Below are 18895 nucleotides of genomic sequence, written 5' to 3'. Positions count from 1 at the left end.
GTGTGTGTGTGTGGGTGTGGGTGTGGGGGTGTGGGTGTGGGTGTGTGTGTGTGTGTGGTGATGGGGGGGGGGGGGGTAAGTTGGAGAGTGAAAAGAGTGTGTGAGAGAGGTTGTTAGTGGAGGACAGACAGCAAAGCCATTTCTCTAATCTGGAATTAATGGTGGAAATCTTCGGGGTGGAGAACAGAGAAGTGCATTATGGGGTCTTTTCACCAGGTGCTGTGACATGACTGGCGCAGGGAACAGAGTGGCTACGACTTAATCACCTTGTATTTGTTCCTCTATCCCAGGTCCCCTCCAATGCCCTACACACACACACACACACACACACACACACACACACACACACACACACACACACACACACACACACACACACACACACACACACACACACACACACACACACACACACACACACACACACACACACACAGAGAGGATTACTGATTGTGCACTCCGGCTGATTCTTTTTCACTGCTAAGGAGCCATATGCTACACTGGAGTGTGGGTTACAATGAATCAAGCTGAGTTAAAGAGAGGAAGAAACTGTTTATTTGGCCTATGGTAGTTGTTAGTATAGATAATGTAATCAAAATGTGTGTGTGGGGGTAAGGTGGTTGGTGGCTCTTTATTGTTTGCATTTTTTTGTGTAATTGCTCCTGTGTTTGTTCTACACGTTCGCTTTTCCCATGAGAGATTACAAACATGAAGACACTTTGAACTAGAGTCCAGGCCCTGCAGCGCTGGAAATCTGACACTGATTAATGTGGGAGAAATGTAGCCATAATTTAACCAGCAGCTAAGTGCATACAAGAAGGGGCACCTACACTCGGGCATATATAACATTAATATTAATAATATATTTTACAGAAAATAATGGTAATTCAACACTTTTTCTAATCTATGCAAATATATTAGAAAAAGAGAATAATACCAAATTCTCGCTTTTCAATAATTTCTAGTCTTGATTTACGAGTGCAGTGTATCATCGACAGAGGGCAGCAGTCAGCCTGTGTGAAGAACGAACGCCTATAATACAGTTTCCTCTAATTTCTGCAATTCCCTTTACAGTTATGTCAACAAGATGATTATTTGATTACAAATATTGATATTTTTGCAATGTGTTGTAGTTAATTTAGGCCTACCTCACTTTGAAATGCAATAGATAAATACAGAATACAAAGAAGGGTTACTTAAAAGGAACTTCAACGGGGCTGTACCAATGTAGCCACCAGGCGGAGCCAATGCTCCAATAAAAACACTCCAATGAAGACTTAACATTGATTGGGTCATTTGCACAAAACAATTTCATTTAAACGAATTACTCAACACTAATACTCAGTGAGGGGCTTTCATTTTCATAAAAGATTTGCTCTGTTTAATCTGCTGTACAGCAATATAAAAGACATGACATTACTTAAACATTAAAGATATATTTGGCCTATAGATTGGTGATTGTGATGTATATTTCATTTACACAAAAATGCATCCATCATTTACTTATATAGTTCTTGCTGTGTTGAAATACTATTTTATATGTAAAATAGCCTAACCCGCATTCTATTACTTTTTTTTTGGTGAGAACGTAGTTTACACAATATTTAATATCGCTAAGATAGAGACACATTGTAAGAGAGAATAAAGATGATTCATTAAGGTTGGCATACAAGAAAGACTTGATTTAACGGTACCATTATTCAGTAAATTGGTGAAGTGTATGAAAAGGTTTCTATTAAAATGTGGTTTTATAAAGAAGTAGAGCTGAAAATAAAAGAGATTGACATTTCTTCATATCGATTCTAGCTATTCGTACAAATAGCTATCCGTTGAGAAGCCTGGTAATACTAGGTATTTACTCTATGAAAACTCAAAATAGTGTGAAATTCTCGTCATGAGTCCTGGTTTAATGTGTTACCCCTTGGAATGTAGCATATCTACCATCACAGTTGATCATTTATGTAAAACCAACCATTTCTGACATATTAACATTTGTGTGTGAATTTGTTCATGAAGCAATCGTTGTTTATCCCCTACCATTACATTTACCCTGTTTAGAATCAATTTGCAGTTCATTTTTCTTTAGCCAGGGAAGTGTAAACAGCATAGCGGGCCCCTGAACACTCCATCACGTTGCCCTTCAGTCCGTAAACACATAGTCTACTGCAGTCCAACCAGTGAGAGCCTCCACAGATCTGCAATCATTTCAAACCTATCTTTGATCCCTCTCATGTTGATGAAAGGGCCTAAGGGGGTTGCTTCATCGTATCAAGGACATTTCCCGACCTTCTAGATCCACATCATCCAAATGAGGGTAGCCTACTCGACGAGGTACAGTTGAATACCTAGCCTATTTCTGTTTCGGGCACAGCCCTCTGTTTCTGTGACATCCATGTTCGTACTTAATTTGCAAGTCAAATGATGGGCAGAAACCCAGGCTCCTTCAAGTGTAGTAAGAATATTATATGATTCCATCTAATATATTGAACAGTTTCGATCACCGTAAACCACCATAAAAAGAAAAAAACGGATACAGTTAAATAAATCGGGGCAACAAACCATAACTAGTAACACTTTACATGAGTAATGTTAATTAATGCACAAATAAGTATTATTGTATTAAAGGGTACGCAATAGGGTTAGGGTTATGACCTAATGGGTTAACCATTAACTAATGTGCACATTAATAACTTAGTTCACATAAACACCATTAGTAAACATGAACACCATGAGTGAATGATTACTAGACCATTAGTTAACTGTTTGTTAACTAAGTTAATGCTTATAACTCCACCCCACTCAGCTAATGTTGTTAATTAATGGATAATAAAAGTACCCTGATTGTCATGTGTTATCAGGATAACTCTTTGTCTGAAAGTTGTTTATCAATAATGGATCCAGACCAATCCTAATGGAACCGTAACCAACTGGCAGAACAAGATCAATCCCCACCAACATTAAAGGGGCCGCTTTGCACGGCTGCTGTTACTGAGGCCTGCCCTGAAAAAGCACGCACATAACTCAATCTGTGGTGTGTGTACGTGTGTGTTTGAGTGTGTCCTCCACCACAAACACATGCTCCAAAGCACATGCAGTAGCGCATACAGACACTTGTAAACACATGCTGGGTAGATGTGTCTAGTGCGGTGTGTGTGTGTGTCTGTTCAAGTGTGCACGCGCACAATATATAAACATATCTACACAGCATAAGATAGAAGAAAGGTAACTCAGAACTTCCAGATGCTCCTACTACTTACTTTGCTCCAGTATCTGATTCAAAGTTGCTGTCAATATAGTGTGTAAAAAACCCCCCACAAATAAACATCTTTTAATTAAACATGCTCTCTGTTTTCACCAACAGCAATAGTGGAGTATTGCACCAACATGTCAGTCAAGTTGAAAATAAATCAAATATTCTTGAAGGGCACCGCCCTGGTAGTGTACCAGCTTGCTTGTCACTCAAATATTGCACTTTCCTCCACAGAGAAGTAGTGTGTGGGACCCAGATCCTCAAAACATTTGCCAGGAGTCATTGACTAGGCCTAGATCACTGAAGTCAACCAGTGTTAGACAATATCTCTTTGTTGGCTAAGCCACAATTAGTTTAAAGGCCAGCTCACAGCAATACATATTGGGTGTATTGAGTTTTGATTGAGGACCCACATCCACCTGCAAGTGTGTGTGTGTGTGTGTGTGTGTGTGTGTGTGTGTGTGTGTGTGTGTGTGTGTGTGTGTGTGTGTGTGTGTGTGTGTGTGTGTGTGTGTGTGTGTGTGTGTGTGTGTGTGTGTGTGTGTGTGTACCTTGCTTTCTAAAACCGTAAATAATCATATGACGATGCCATCCATCGAAAATGATTCTCAAAGAGCAGCCTCATGCTTCTCCCTTTCCTCTCCTTAGGAGCCACCTCACCTTTCCTCCCCTGTGCGCCTTCATCCCCTGTGCACCAACCTCCCTTTACTCTCCTTAGCACCAACCTCCCCTTCCCTCCCCATTGCACCAACCTCCCCTTCCCTCCCCTGTGCACCCCCAACCTCCCCTTCCCTCTGCTGACCACCAGCCCTATTGGCGTGCTATGCTGAGTGGACAGCAGACTGCCTGCTGCCAACCCAAATGGGTCAGGAATAAAACCCAGACAGATTGCGTCTGACCTTGAACTCCAAACAACAGCAACAAAAAAAGGGAAAAAACACCACTCCTCTGGGAAACGTTGGCCAGCCAACCTGCTCGTCAACTCCCACGCCCGTCTGTCACTCCATCCACAGCCACGGTTCTGCGCCATTTTGCTGTTTTCTCTTCCCGATGCTTATGGAAATCGATCTTAAAGGTCCCATGGCATGAAAATCTCACTTTATGAGGTTTTCTAACATAAATATGAGTTCCCCTAGCCTGCCTATGTGCCCCCAGTGGCTAAAACTTGCGTTCGATGTAAAACGAGCACTAGGTGTTCTGCTCGCCTTTGAAAAAGCGAAGGCTCCAGCGCGCTGATTTGGAATGTGGTCCCATATGTCGTCATAAAGGATCTAAGCTCCTCCCCTTTCTCTGCCTTGCCCGCCCAGAGAATTTGGCCCGCCAATGAGACACGACCGTGCAAGGGCCACATGTGTGTGTGTGCGTGTGTGATTACACACAATGTAACGCAAGTGTTTGCTTTCGGTGTTAAGGCGCATAACACGTCGGTTCTTTGAAGTCTCTTGTATTTCCACAACGAGACTGTAGTTGGGGTTATCTCAGCCATGTTTGAGAAGGAATTGGGGGAAAGGAACTTTGGCTTTGACTCCCTGAAGTATGAACTGCGACATGCTGCCTGCCGCTGGTTGCTGCCAGTCACCACCGCCGCGAAACACCACCGCCCGGCAGCAGGCAGCGCACGGTTCAGTCTACTTCAGATTGATGTGGAAGTGGAAGAACACAGCTTTTGGCCGTGATAACATGCATCATATGATATAGATATCTCTATATTACTTTGATATAGAGCTCCAGGACTGTAACGCAAGTGTTGTACACCTTGTTATTTGGATAACGTTCTGCTGTTGGTGTTATGGCGCATAACACGTCAGACTCTCGTCTCTGGTATTTCCACAATGAGACTCGTAGTGGGGGTTATCTCAGCCATGGTTGACAATGAATTGGGGGAAAGGAACTTTGGCTTTGACTCCCTGAAGTACATGAACCACGACATGGAGGAGAAAGGGACTGTTGGCCGCGAATGTCTCCCGCTTGAGCCCCGCTTCCCGCTGCTGAGGAACCACCGCCTCGCGCTGCAGGAGGCGGTGGTGCCTAAGCGCTGACCGCTGCCGAGGCGGTGGTCCCTTGGCAGCGAGGCTCCGGCGGGAGACAATCGCGGGCAACAATCCCTTTCTCCTCCATGTCGTGGGAAGAACCAGAGATGTCGGAGAACCCGACGCGGTCGTTTGAGATTCATGGTATCGTCTGGAGGCTCACACAGCTTTTGGCCGTGATAATATATATTATATGATATAGATATCTATGTATAATATGATATTATTTAGATATAGAGCTTCAGGCCTCCCGTGTGTTCTAGAATATTTACAGAAAACGGCTAAAGGCTGTGTGCACTCGCCACATTGCGATACATCCACTGTAAACAGAGCGCATGGTACCGTGGCTGCAAGCTGCTCAGGGCCACACCCCCACCCTCCTCCTTGACCCGCCTCTCTCCTCCTCATTTGCATAAAAGCTACAGACACCGAAACAACGCATTTGGGGAAAGCTCAATGTGCGACTGGCTCGCAGTGGTTGTAATTCTGCACCACGGCTGAATAAAAGCATCCATAAAGTAAATGCCATGGCACCTTTAACACACTTAGTTCTGGCAATATCAGCGTCTCTTACCTCAGCATGCCTTTAGCGTCTGTGCCTCTCTTTGCTAGAATGCCTTATGTACTACCTGCTGTTTCTTATTATGTATAGTTTCTGGACACCGATTCTGGGTTTCATGGAGGCTTTATTTATATATAAGTTCAGAGTCTTTTATTTCTTTGTGCTGGTTTAAAATCGTCACTATGATGCACAGAGCATAAAAATGTTAGCAAAACGGTATAGCCATACGTGCAAGAATGGCCTATTTTCTTTGACATATATATATATCTGACATAAATGTATGCTTTGCACTTCAATTCTTAGAACTACTATTCAGAACCGCTGCTTGGAACCAGTAACCTGTGAAGAGCGAGCAATTTCTCTTATCCCTCTAATAAAGTCCTCTACTGCAGCACACAGGCTTAATGCACATTTGGGAAATGAAATTCTAGATAATGCGGAGTTAATTTCAACACTTTTAACATAGTTTTCAAATCGTGATGGAAATGATAATCATAATTCTTGTTCCATGACTAAACTGGCGGAAACACTTTGAATATGAGAGATTTAGAAAACAGTTTTTACAAGCCACCTCAGTCAGTCGTTGTACGAGTCACACAGCAGACAAGATTATCGCAGGATTGCTGCGGACTATGGAGTGATGTCTCTATAATCTCCCCAAGCTTCACCAAAGTCCTATAGCTACTCTCTGTTCCGGGGAGCGAAAGCTATGTCGTGGGGATACATTGTCGAGTCGAGTTCTTGTCGAGTTCTTACTCACATTTGCTATTGCGTGCCTGCACCAATGGGTCTCAATCCTGTGACTCAATGCTGCATTGAGTCACTTGTACTACCTTTGCTGGTCAAGTTCAAGGATTTTTCCGGCAAATCTTGGCCCTAGAATTGGGTTAGAAATCTAATTAGAATCTGGTTATCGGGTTAGAATCCAGCAAGGATCCGTTTTGAATCTGATTAGAATCTGGTTTGAGTCTTGTTGAAATGTGGTTATAATTTGTATAAACATATTCACAAGCCGTCACATTCTACCGTTGTAGAATCTAGATGGATAGAATGGTCTTCCAAAACCCATCTGAGATGGCAAACAATCACATGACAAATCTATCAGAAACTCATTCTCAACCCAATCTGGGAAAAATGGCCCATTCTCGATCACCATTTGAAAACTCACGATAACCCTCGTCTTAATCCAGTCTTAACGTGGTGTGTGCGCTTATCAAATATCTAACAGTTGTGCTTATTAACATTTCACGGAACAGCAGTCCCCCTGCTGTCATGGTGTGACAATATGCACTTGATCGATAGTCCATACAACAATTTCCTACACTAATGCCAGCAGCATCAACAACAACATCCAAAATCGTCACTCTAGAATGCCTGGCTTTGTATTCTACCCACTTCAGTCCGGTTCTCCTTGATTAAACACCCCTCCATATCCACCTCCACCATCACCAGCCTCCCCACTTTCCTTTATTGTGATAGATTAACACACCTGCACTGCTATGGACCATTACTGGCCAAAAAGCAGAAAGATGATTACCACAGAGCTTTTTTTTCCTAAATAATTTTTCGCAAACAGGCTGACAAAGAAAGGCAAAAGGAAAGGTTCACCGCCCTCTCTCATCCTTCTCGGTGTAGGCTCATTTCAGTGGACTGATAAGCCGGCCCCCCAGTGGAAATTACGTCCGCCCATCGGATGCTGGAGTTATCGTTGTTTTTATTAGAGGGTCTGTTGTTGGCGTCAGACATGAACTCCCATGGTGGCAAACACACAATATGTGCTCATGAACCAGTGCTTACATGCATGGCAGTTATATTAACACCAAATTAAAAATGAATCTCAGGTAAACGAGTGCTGCAGTGTAACGGCACTAAGAGCTCCTTGTTGCCTAATTTCCAAAAGCGCTAAATCAATGACACTCCTCGATAACGCACGGTGATAACAACCCGATCGCAGGCGTTGCTATGGCTCCATAATCTCCCAATAGTTAACCCTAGACAAGCTAATGAAACTGGGTCCTGGAGGAGCAGTTTCAGTTATGGTTTTGTTTTCCTCCGTTTGCAATGATTTAGCACCCATGAGTTTGCCCAACAACAAGGCAGTCCCAGAGGTGTTGACTATTCTGCACTGGATGAACTCGAGAGGGTAGCAGAAGAGCAATACTTTTGACCTGAGACAAACCACTTACCGTTGTGAGTTTTGAATTGGCAGAGTGGAAAAGGCAGTTTATTTTTGAGCTATCCCATTCTGGACAGTCACAGCCTTAGATATACGCATGGACGTTTTGAGTTTAAGAAGTAAAATAAGATAAAGCCTGTTGTAGTTTGTGTCTTCAATAATACAAACACACACACACACACACACACACACACACACACACACACACACATCCATTATTTCAAGTATATCTTCTCATAAACCATCGCGGTCAACACATAAACACAGCAGACCTTAAATGCAAATCGGATGTAGGTTCCTGGACTGTTGTAAACCCTTGGAAGCTGATAGATGTTGACTGCTTCTCAGTGGTAAAGAATCCCTCCTGAACTTATGGGTACAATTGATTGAGGGTGTTAAATGGCGCGTGGCTGATCCCTCCACGGGCTCTGTCCAGCCGACGGGCAAGGGAGGAAGACTCTCATCATTCAACCTTCAACACTTCTTTTTTGTAATTAGCCTCATTGACTCCTCCCTCTGGGTCTCACTCACTGAAGGCAATGGTTTGTGTGGGGAGGAAAAGATCAATTCTCTGCAACAAAACATTTGCAAGTAAGAAAATAAAAAGGTTGTGCATGCATAATATCAGGAAAGGCACGAATCTCACATGGATGGCGTTTTAAGTGAAACTTTTTGAGATTAACAAGAGTTTTACATCCAGCTGTTTGAACATGCATAGATTCACCTTGATCCACAGGCGCCTGGAACGAGTTGCCATGAATGTGCATACGTCGGTGAGAGAGAGAAGGCGGGACGAACAATGTCCCGTGCGGGATCTAGGTTAGGTTTGACGGCTGAAAATGCCTGGGAGCGGAGTTCGAAAAGAAAGTGGAGGGACTCAATCAATAAAGATCAAGATCAACTAAATCTACACCCACTAAGTTGTTCTTGTTCGTCTTGTTCCGGGGGCTGTTTACTGATGTACTCAGCTCGTTGGAAGTAAGCGTATGGAAGTTATGTTTGGCAAGACCTGATGTATGCGATAAAACTCATGACCTTCTCCTAGCCTAGAAACAGACACAAGCTGTCCACTCTATTTCTAGAGAGCTGTGTTCCTGCCTGTGACTTTTTCTTCCATTAAATACGGTTCTAGTTTGTATTTAATTAGGAATTACTTGTAGGCGGAAGACAACAACAACAACAACAGACGCATTTGTTTTTGCAAATCCTTTGCAAACATTAAGAAACAGTACCAAAATGGAACAAATTCCAGCTTAAAAATTGGACGAACGCACAGTACAGAACGCAAGTCTGACAAAAAGGTCCCTTTTTTTTGCGTGCCGTCATTCATCCAGCCCAACAGATGGCACTAAGCAGCTTTGTGAGTGTGGCTGCCTTTGCTTGAGAGCTCTCCTCAGTGGGATTCTTGTTCAATGGGCCACACTTCTTTGTTTTTCTGCCACTCATGGTTTCATTTGCCATTGTTGCCACTGTCAGCTATTTCTCTAGTGGTTTCTCTCTGTGGTCTAGATACAAGATCGACTAATAGCCTCCGCATCCACTGAACCTTACCTATCCACTTGCAAGACACACGCAGGCAATCACACACACACACGCACACATGCACGCACATGCACCCACACGCACCCACACTTTCGTTTACGCTCAATACCTTGTCATTCATTTCCGAAATCTGGGATTTCACATTTCTAAATCATTAAAATATGCCCGGGTGGGCGTGATGAATAATAAAAAAAATGGGTGAGCCGCGCGTAGGCATTGGTTCATCCTAATTAACCAAAGTTCATCATAGTACATCTCAAAGCTTTACCATTATCCTCCAGATGTTATGGCTTTTGTCATTTCCCTCTTGTCCTGCCCTTTCCTGCATTGACTATTGTTGTCCTCCCATTACCATTCACCAGGGCTTCCTATCGCATATTGTAAGACTCTGAAATGAAACCTTTGTTAATGGCTATGTTCAAACGGCATGGGGTTGAACTTGGTTGAATAACTTAATTATTGAAGAAAATTGGATGCAGCATGTCATGGAGCCTAGATTTGTAGTTCCACTAATTGGTTTTCCTATTGCCCTGATTTGTCACTGTGATTGTAGTGTTGATTATTTACAGGCGTTGCATGTGACAGGTAAACCATATAAAAGTGGGCAATGGTAATCTATTTCAAAATTGCATGAACACAAAACGACCAGAATATGCTAATTGAGTATGGCATCTGAAAAGCAGCCTTTTCATTTGAACAGAAAACTGTCATCGTGTCATTTCATGTCAAAAATGTATCCGCTGCTGAATCTGAATGTCTCCTCTGAATTACCATCTACTCTCCTATTCTTAACTCCAGTCTCTGCTTTTAGTCCGACTTCTTTTTATAATCTGCCCTGTCACATGTAACGTTATCTTCAGAGCTTGTACAAGTCAGACAATGATAATAGGCTACTTTTTTCTCTCCGGTCCTTTCAAGTCTAATGAAAACCAAACCCAGACTCTATTTCTAAATATGAAATGTAATAATGAAATGAATTTAATTCATAACATTATTTTTTTTCCCCCTTTGGGCCATGGCTCAACGCAACAGACAACATAACAAGGCTTGCCTGCTTGTTCCTCTAATTTGTGTTGTGATGTGTGATGATTACTCTGTGCTTTTAAACAACTTCCGTGAAGTAGGGGAGAGCAAGGACAGTGGCACTTGCGCTCCTTGTTTATCATTGGCGGTTGGCTGTAGGCCTGCGCTCTGATGTTAGCGCCAGAGACTGTACTCTCAGCTCATTACACATGAAGTCTGGGCGTTGAGGAGAATACGAGGGGTTCAAAATGGTAGATAATAGAAACTCCTTCTCCAAACAAATGTCAGAGTAAGTCTGCTTCTCATCCGTCTTCTGGACAGAAGAATCATACGCCTCCCCCCACCCGATTGAAATATTTTTTTCTGATGAGCGAGCGCCGACATCCACTTGGTAGGAAACACAGGACCCGTGAACACATCAAACACAGCGCTGCAGACTCATTAGCAGTCGCCCGTCGGTCGGCCCGAACCTCCTCTTCTTTCACGCCAACAACCTTCCACAACCCCCTTCCACAATCCAAAAATGCAAATATTCATTAGCCATCTCTCCCTTCCCCTTCAGGTGTGCTCATCCTTTGGGGCGGTCCATCGGCACTCTATATTAATAGTGCCGGTGCTTCCTTGTTCCCAAAAAGCCCCCCAGTCCCCTGTCTAGGAACCCCACGGTTTCATCCCTTGCTCTCTCATCTGCCATTCTCTACACAGAGTAACCGCAAATCCCAGTGCGCCGCCTATGAAAGAGAACTGACAGATGTGATTGAAATTTAGATGTGAATTAATATGACCGGGCTGCGCTTTTGTATGCAACGCAAAGGACGCTTATGGGGGATGAAAATGCATGAAAGTGCTGGCATTAAATATGCCCCCCTGGTCCCTTGGGTCAGAACTTTTGGTATACTCATCTTACTTTCTTACTTCTCTCTCAAAAAAAACTGCAAATCCCCCAACTTTGCAGATGATCTTTCACTCTACCGAGAGATATTTCCTTGTTATATTCCCTCAAAGTTCCGAGCTTTGTGCAAATACTGTATATACTAGAGACATAATAGCCCTCTCCATGATATAATGATTCTACGGGCCGGTAAAGGAAGTTCATAAATACAATACTTACATTTAAAGAGAGAGAGAGAGAGAGAGAGAGAGAGAGAGAGAGAGAGAGAGAGAGAGAGAGAGAGAGAGAGAGAGAGAGAGAGAGAGAGAGAGAGAGAGAGAGAGAGAGAGAGAGAGAGAGAGAGAGAGAGAGAGAGAGAGAGAGAGAGAGAGAGAGAGAGAGAGAGAGAGAGATTGTTGAGCATGCCCGATGGCCGTCTTAATCCCGAAGGCTTTGGAGTCGCCTCTAAAGCCTTCTATCTGATTCAACCTGCACGCTTTCCTCCACTCATCTGAACCATCTCTCTCTACTGCCAACTCTAAGTGACAGAAATAATAAATAACGGCCGGAGATGCTACAGGGGGGCGTTGGATGGGGGTTAGTCATTGCTGAGGGGGTTGAGAGCAGAATGCAAGAGGAAGACATGCAATTTTAAACCACCACTGCAGGATTTGTATTATCTGAGTCTTATGTCAAGCTTTCCTAGATAGGACTTTATGCCTTGGGTTGTTGTGACGTAATGTACTTCTATTACTGAGGGATTACGTTTAATTGTCACACAAGACCACCATTCCTTGACGTCAAAATTGGACAAGGCACTGAGTTATGATTTCCTATTCTGCTATTGGGTCTTCGGGGGCTATGGGGTCCAAAGCAATCAAACATCATACCTAGTGGAATGGGCTGTTTGGAAGTCAGCCAGAGATATATGCATATATACTGAATAAAAACACATAATCCAAGCGATATTTCTCAGAAATGTTTGTTGACTTTGTTTGAGACTTAAAGATCACATTTTCCCGGGGAGGCAAATCAAGTTAGGTGCAACTAGAACATTGGCAAATCATATCTGCACGTTAAAAAAAACACATTTATTCTTCAAGATGACTGCGTTTGGTGGCTCGTGATTGGCCATTAGACACTGGGGAAGAGAATGAGAGGTAGCGTTGTGCTACGATGGATGCTGCTGTGTGTAGCCTGTGGTTCAGGTAGGGCCGGTCGTGTTTACCCCGGGCTTCCTCAGGCTTGTCTGGACTATTTGTGTGAGTGATTGTCCACAAGTTTAATGATAATCAATTTGGCTTGGCTTGACACATGGAGTTAAGCAGGATTGTCAAATAATCAATCCGCCCCTTGTGCTTTGCTTCTATTTTTTCTTGTTTTATTTGTGTCTCGCTGCTCTGCCATTCCTATCGGGATTTGTTCTCGATTCCCTGCGATTGATCCCAGGGATTTTATAGACACGCGGTGGGAGGGCTTGGCTGTTATTGCATTTTGCTGAACTCGACAGGAGCTTCGCTTGCTTAGGCTGCTTAATGATTATTTTTTTCTCCCCTTGAATATTTATCCTCCGAGATGCCTCTGTTCGCAAATGTAGAGCGATTTGTTTTTAAATGTTTTATGCTACATCAACAATTCACCCGGTGGCCTCACAAATTAAGTACTCGATGGACGAGCTCCTGAGACCCCCCAGAGACCGTGTGTGTGCCGATAGGGCTGTGGAACAACAACGTAGGGAGGTATTTTCAAGTAATGTCAGTGTGGCTGCGTGGAGAAGGAGGTCGACATGAGCCGTCCTTCTGCACAGCACTTGGCGCTTGACGGTGGTGTGACAAAATCAGGGCTTGCTCTTGACTGACAATGACTTGGCTTTTAATGAGCAAGGAGGACACAAATTATAGATCAAGCAAAGCCACTCTATGTTCTTCAGCAGCATTGATGCTAATACTCCTTCAAGTGATACAAATGAAAAGGACAAACGGCGATACGAGGGGACGCGGTGTGGTGACAGTGACTTGGTTTTTAATGATCACGGAGGAGGAGAAATGTAGATCAGCCAAGCCTCTACACGGCCAGCGTTGACGGTCACAGCGCGTCGGCTTATTCAAATGAACGCGACAAATGACAATCCAAGTGATACAGTGTGATGGGGGACACAGCAGTATGAAAACACCATTTGAGAACGACGTTGTTATGATAGGCCTGTATGGAACCCCAAGGTGATATTGAAACCTCTTTATCGACTCTGCGCAAGAGGCGGTGTTTTGCTCACTTTTTAATGATTATCCCCCGCCTATTTTAGGTGAAAGGGTGTAAACAGCGGAACATGGAAAAAGCAATCAAATTTCTTTACGACTGTCTTTAAGCCCAATGCCATGAACCACAACTCTCGCTCTCATCTGCCGCCTCACTCTGTGCAAACGGCCCCTGCACCCCCTTTGACATTGAATCTGGGATCTGAAGACGTGATTTATTATGTGTTTACATCTGGATTTACTCTGAGAACCTGTTCTCGATGAGGGGAAAAAGCGGCGGCGAGCCGACGAAGTTATTGTACCGAATACCTTGAATCATTTCCACCTACGGTAGCTTTCTTCTCCGTCGATATTGCTATTTTCGGACTCACTATTCATTATAACTCCCCTCACACACCAGCGACGGCTCTGGCGAGGTTGAACCAAACTGACAGAGTTTGATGTCGGTTTTGATCCAAAGCGCCCGTGACGTTGATATACAAGTGGGCTAAGGGGGCCTCTTGCCCCTGTCAAGGAGAAGTTCACAATGAGGGACACATTCGTGTACCCTGTGTCCAAGACTCCATGTCTGATATTGACCGTTTCCCTAAAAACGCTAATTGTGGCAGAAAAGCAGCGATCGCTGTGCCATCCATAACATATTGAGTAGCCCTTCAGCATCACTGCCAGGTGCGTCTCCCCGTCTCATCAAAAGACGCTTAGAAGCTATTTATCAACCAAAAATGTCACCTGAGGAGCTGCTTCAAAGCAGCGGCCCTTGGGGGAGTTGCGTTGGCGTAGGGGGAAACATCACAAGTTATGAGGCGGACAGCAGGTAAAGAGATTGAACAGGATTTATTTCCTTTATTGGTTGCAGACTTACTTCTGGAAGCCTGGCAAAAAGCTCAGTGTGCAACCGCCACAAACAGCCTGGCGCCCGGCTTCGTTTGTGAGTGGAGCCTCCAATGTCTGATTTGTCCGAGCGCAGAAGTGTGTTTTATGCGTGTGCTGTGTGTGTTTGTCTGTGTTTGTGTTTGAAGGTGTTTCAGTGTGTACTGTGGTTGTATTTATACATTCTGTATGATATTCTGTTGGCTTGCTTGTTTGCTCCACTATGAGTGAGTGCGTGTATACGTGTGTACACAAAATACATAACACTGTGTTTTTGTATTGTTTGTTTTATAGATTTTTTGTTGTTCTAATTGTGCACATGTGTGCAAAACAACAATATAGTAGAGGTGGGCTAATGTACTAGCGTGAGGGTGGGGATTTTAACCCAAATGTACGCATTCTACCTGTAGAGCGTCCCTTGATGATAAAACAAGTCGCTTTGGATAAAAGCTTAGCTTTCTGCTAAAAAGAAAATTGCAGTACAATACCAAGCGTGACGTCACTGTAGTCATTGCAGAGGGCCATCTTGGGTGGTTTTCAGTTAAGAGCGACCACACAGCTGTCGGAGGTTTGGTGTGGGGGGGGGGGGCAGTGGCAGGGATTTCTTGGCATCGACAGTTGACCATCCATTTCCAACTGAATGCGAGTGAGATCCAATCAATTGTAATTAACCTACGATTTGCTGAGGAGAAAATAAGATTTGGCTCATTAACAAGTGCGTTCAACAGAGCGAGGGGAAGGCGTGAACATATATAACCCTGTGCGTAAATGTTCTACTTCTTATAGGTTTCTTCAAAACTTCTACATACAACTTAATCCAGCCAGGGTTTCTCTCTCTCTCTCTCTCTCTCTCTCTCTCTCTCTCTCTCTCTCTCTCTCTCTCTCTCTCTCTCTCTCTCTCTCTCTCTCTCTCTCTCTCTCTCTCTCTCTCTCTCTCTCTCTCTCTCTGGGGAAAATAATAATTTGAACTGGAAGTCATGGCTGCTGTGAGCGGGATTAACCATTTAAATTGCTATAGACGTGCCGATGATGAGATAAAAGACATTTCAAATCTAATAACTGGGTAACGTGCATGCATTTTCAATGTACTGTACTGTGCAGATGTTCATTGTCATGCATGTCTCACATCTAAGAGCTCGGCAAACAGACCATCCACCAGCGGTCTGAAGACACGCAATAGACAACAACAATTGATCCTTTTACCAAAACGTGCATGAACATTTCTTTCATGCTTTTTGACCATCTAAATGATATAGGAGAGAGAGAATTATGTGTGTCACTGCCCGACTGTTGAGGTTAATAAGAATAATGCTTAAAGTCTGGTATGCCTTGCAGAGTTAAGTTGGGATTAAAAGGAGGCAGCGATCGTGCCCCACTTTACAGCTAATTTGTGTCGACAGTGGGTCTGCCAAAACCTAATCTTCTCCATGCTCCAGATCGTCCCATTGCATCAATGGAGACCAAGTGTATATGTAAATGTATATAGAAGAACAAATACAAATCCTTTTTACATCATGGTTCGAGACAATGCAGAGGTTGTGAGCCTTTTGTCTGCTCGTGGTCCTCACTGACAACCGTAGCCTACCAACATCACGCTCTGTAATGCTTCTCTGGATCTTTTCTGAAGAGCGAGTTAGACTTAACAGAAATGTGTTTCAGAGATGGGCTGAATCCTGTTCGTCTGTGTGTCTCTTCACGTAGTGGCACTAATGAAAACACACTGCTCAGTTCGATGCCAAATCCTCTCGCTGTGTATATCTATAGTATTGAAACCCAGGTCGGATTTAAATGTGAGGTCAAAAACATAAAGGACCGAAAATAACAAAACTGATCTGTTTTCATATTTTTCTCTTCATTTTTTACCGTTAGTTATATTTAACCACCCGGTTTACAAAGAAGCTAGTGGCTATTTATGGAGTGGAAAGGTCATGAAGTTCAGTCGATAACCACGGCTGCCATGAGTCAGGTGTTTTAACGCACTTGACTTGGGTTAGTTCTCCTCTAAAGGACATGCAGTCCAATTGAGTGAGGAGTCTCTTGTTTCTGGTTAAACATACCAAGTACATTCAGGAATTCATTCTCCAAAGGTCCTTCAATTGTTTAGTTGTGTTCATTTGAACAAGACCATCTGCCTGGCTGTTTGTAAGGCAGTGATAACTTAAGTGCCCATCGGAATTAGATCACAATACGAGCCGTTGCGGGCAGTCTATATGAAGGTGTTTAACCACTTTATGCTGCTTCATTTGAATATAGATTGCAGCTATTACATTATACCTTTTCGATTCAACGCTGCATATTATTTTTTCCCTGATCTTTACAAGAAAGTACAGTTCGAATTGACTCAAGTATAGGTCTAGTTTACCTGCAGGCATACTGCGTGTAGGCAAACAAGGTAAAGGTGGACGAGTTCTTGAATGTGATAATAGTAATTGCCGATGATTGAATTGGGTAAATAACAGGGGGGCTCAGGAGCAGCAGACATCAGCGCCTCTGCGATCAGCCACTCACACACACACGAACCAATACCGCTCTGAAGGAGGGTCTTTGTCGAGCGTGCGTTGGTGGACGCTGTACAGCAGGATAGAAGCGCCGAGGACTCTGCTCCACTTGCACACAACAACACTTTTTCGGGATTTTCAGAGGGGCAAGGTTATTTCAGACATCGCACACTTTGTCCAAGAGAAGACTCGTCCACAACACCGAGAAACATGACAAATCCGCTGTACTGGGCTTTGCTGATCGGAATGAGCGTTTTGCTGATGGAACAAGGTAAGCGATGTGTGCGTGCCGTTCTGATGTGATATCGATCGGTCTCTTGGGTTCACTTTGAAGGCGATGTGATCTGTATAACATGTATACATTAGTGTGCGTTGGACCGGAGCGTGCATGTTTGACGCGGGGAGCTTACTTGACTGTAGTGTTTGACATACGGACGCCATCTAAAGCCGCAGTTGGAATAAAGCGATTAGTGGGATGAAGTGCACTTCTAGATTTCTATTAATGTTTTCGGGCTTGCCGTTGTTATATAAGAGTGCCGTGACAGATCAGAATGAGCCGTGGCAGAAAATAAAACGGAAAGCAAAAGTTGCACTAGTTTTCTTTTATTCCGCAATAAAGCAGAAGTGCGACTCCAGAGTGTTGTGTGTCCGCGTCTCTCCACGCTGCGCAGGTGGCGGTAGGCTGCCCAGGACCGGCGAGCAGGAGACAGGTTTTCTCACATTGGGATACGCATAGCCTACCGTAGCCTGAAGGATTTCAGTGGGGGAGGACTTCTTGAAAAATGTCCGTTTTGTTGTTCTAATATTGGTTGTGAACAAGTGCATAACGCAAACAAACGAGTTGAATCTGAATGCCACCTTCACATATCATTTAATTAAAAGTTTTATTTATTTTTCTACGTTTTCGATGCACTCATTTAATGTTAATATTTACGCCTGACATTTATTGATATTCATTAAAAAAATATCCCTCCCAAAAATATTTTGCAGCGGAAAGGGGTGGTGGAAAGGGGTTTGCCCTACACCGCCCCCCTCCCTTCGAGGGGGGCTCACATTTGTTAAAATACTTTGAGGACCACTGGTCCAGTAGCCTAGAAACTTGTTTTTTTTTTGGCGCGACCTTGCGTTGCTCCCATCCTATCCGTGTATCATTTTGACGTGTTTGGCGCTCTTTCCCTAAAGTAGATTTAGGAGCCTATTAGTTCTAAATCCAAATCGGGTGCGTGTTCAGGTCAACCAAGTTAAGCCCTGTATTAGCAAGAGGTCCACGTAATTGAAAATGGTGGTGGGCTACGTTTGTGATTCGGTAGTGCATAGCCTGCTTAAATCAAATTCCCACTATATTGTCTTCTTTGCCTTTTACTTGCATAGCGAACCCTCTGTTTAGGTACCCTGTTAAACTAGGCATAATTTAACAACGTTTGTATGGTACACACGTCTGGTTGGCTACTGTTACCTTTTTGGCTCCCCTTATTAAAAACAAGAGAGCTTCAGGATATTGGCAAGTGGTAGCATCCATAGCATTGGTATATGAATAATTGTACATATTTTTATAGGAAATCGTCTTTTTAAGACTATTCTCACTAGTTCCGAGGCTTATGAGTCACAGAATGGGGAATTGGCATTTAAGGGAACATTTTAGGGTCGACTTGTTCTTTGCTGCCAAATGTAGGCCTACACTATAAACCAAGTAGGCCTACATTTGGTTAAACATTACTAAACGCCAACAAATCAAACTCCATAACAGCAGTGAACAATCGCAATTCATGATTTTCTCAAATAACTAGATGCCACTAACTGTAGGCCTAGTTTGTATTC

The 18895-nt window shown here is 43.5% G+C and overlaps 1 protein-coding gene across 2 annotated transcripts in view; it reads left to right on the top strand.

The window, feature by feature from the left end:
• The window catches only part of ntm (neurotrimin), a 336788-nt gene that overhangs the window by 23998 nt on the left and 293895 nt on the right, over window positions 1–18895 (top strand). Inside the window, exon 1 of one of the 2 annotated variants that reach the window (XM_056593492.1) lies at window positions 17000–17348. The exons of the other annotated variant lie outside the window; for it this stretch is intronic. Coding sequence (XP_056449467.1) covers window positions 17288–17348 — 61 coding nt within the window. The 5' untranslated portion in view covers window positions 17000–17287. Of the gene's footprint in view, window positions 1–16999; window positions 17349–18895 lie in introns of those variants that run through there. 2 annotated transcript variants of the gene reach the window in all.

The sequence above is a fragment of the Gadus chalcogrammus genome, chromosome 7 (assembly GCF_026213295.1).
Source record: "Gadus chalcogrammus isolate NIFS_2021 chromosome 7, NIFS_Gcha_1.0, whole genome shotgun sequence".
NCBI classification, from domain to species: Eukaryota; Metazoa; Chordata; class Actinopteri; order Gadiformes; family Gadidae; genus Gadus; species Gadus chalcogrammus.
This window is presented reverse-complemented; position numbering and strand designations above follow the sequence as displayed.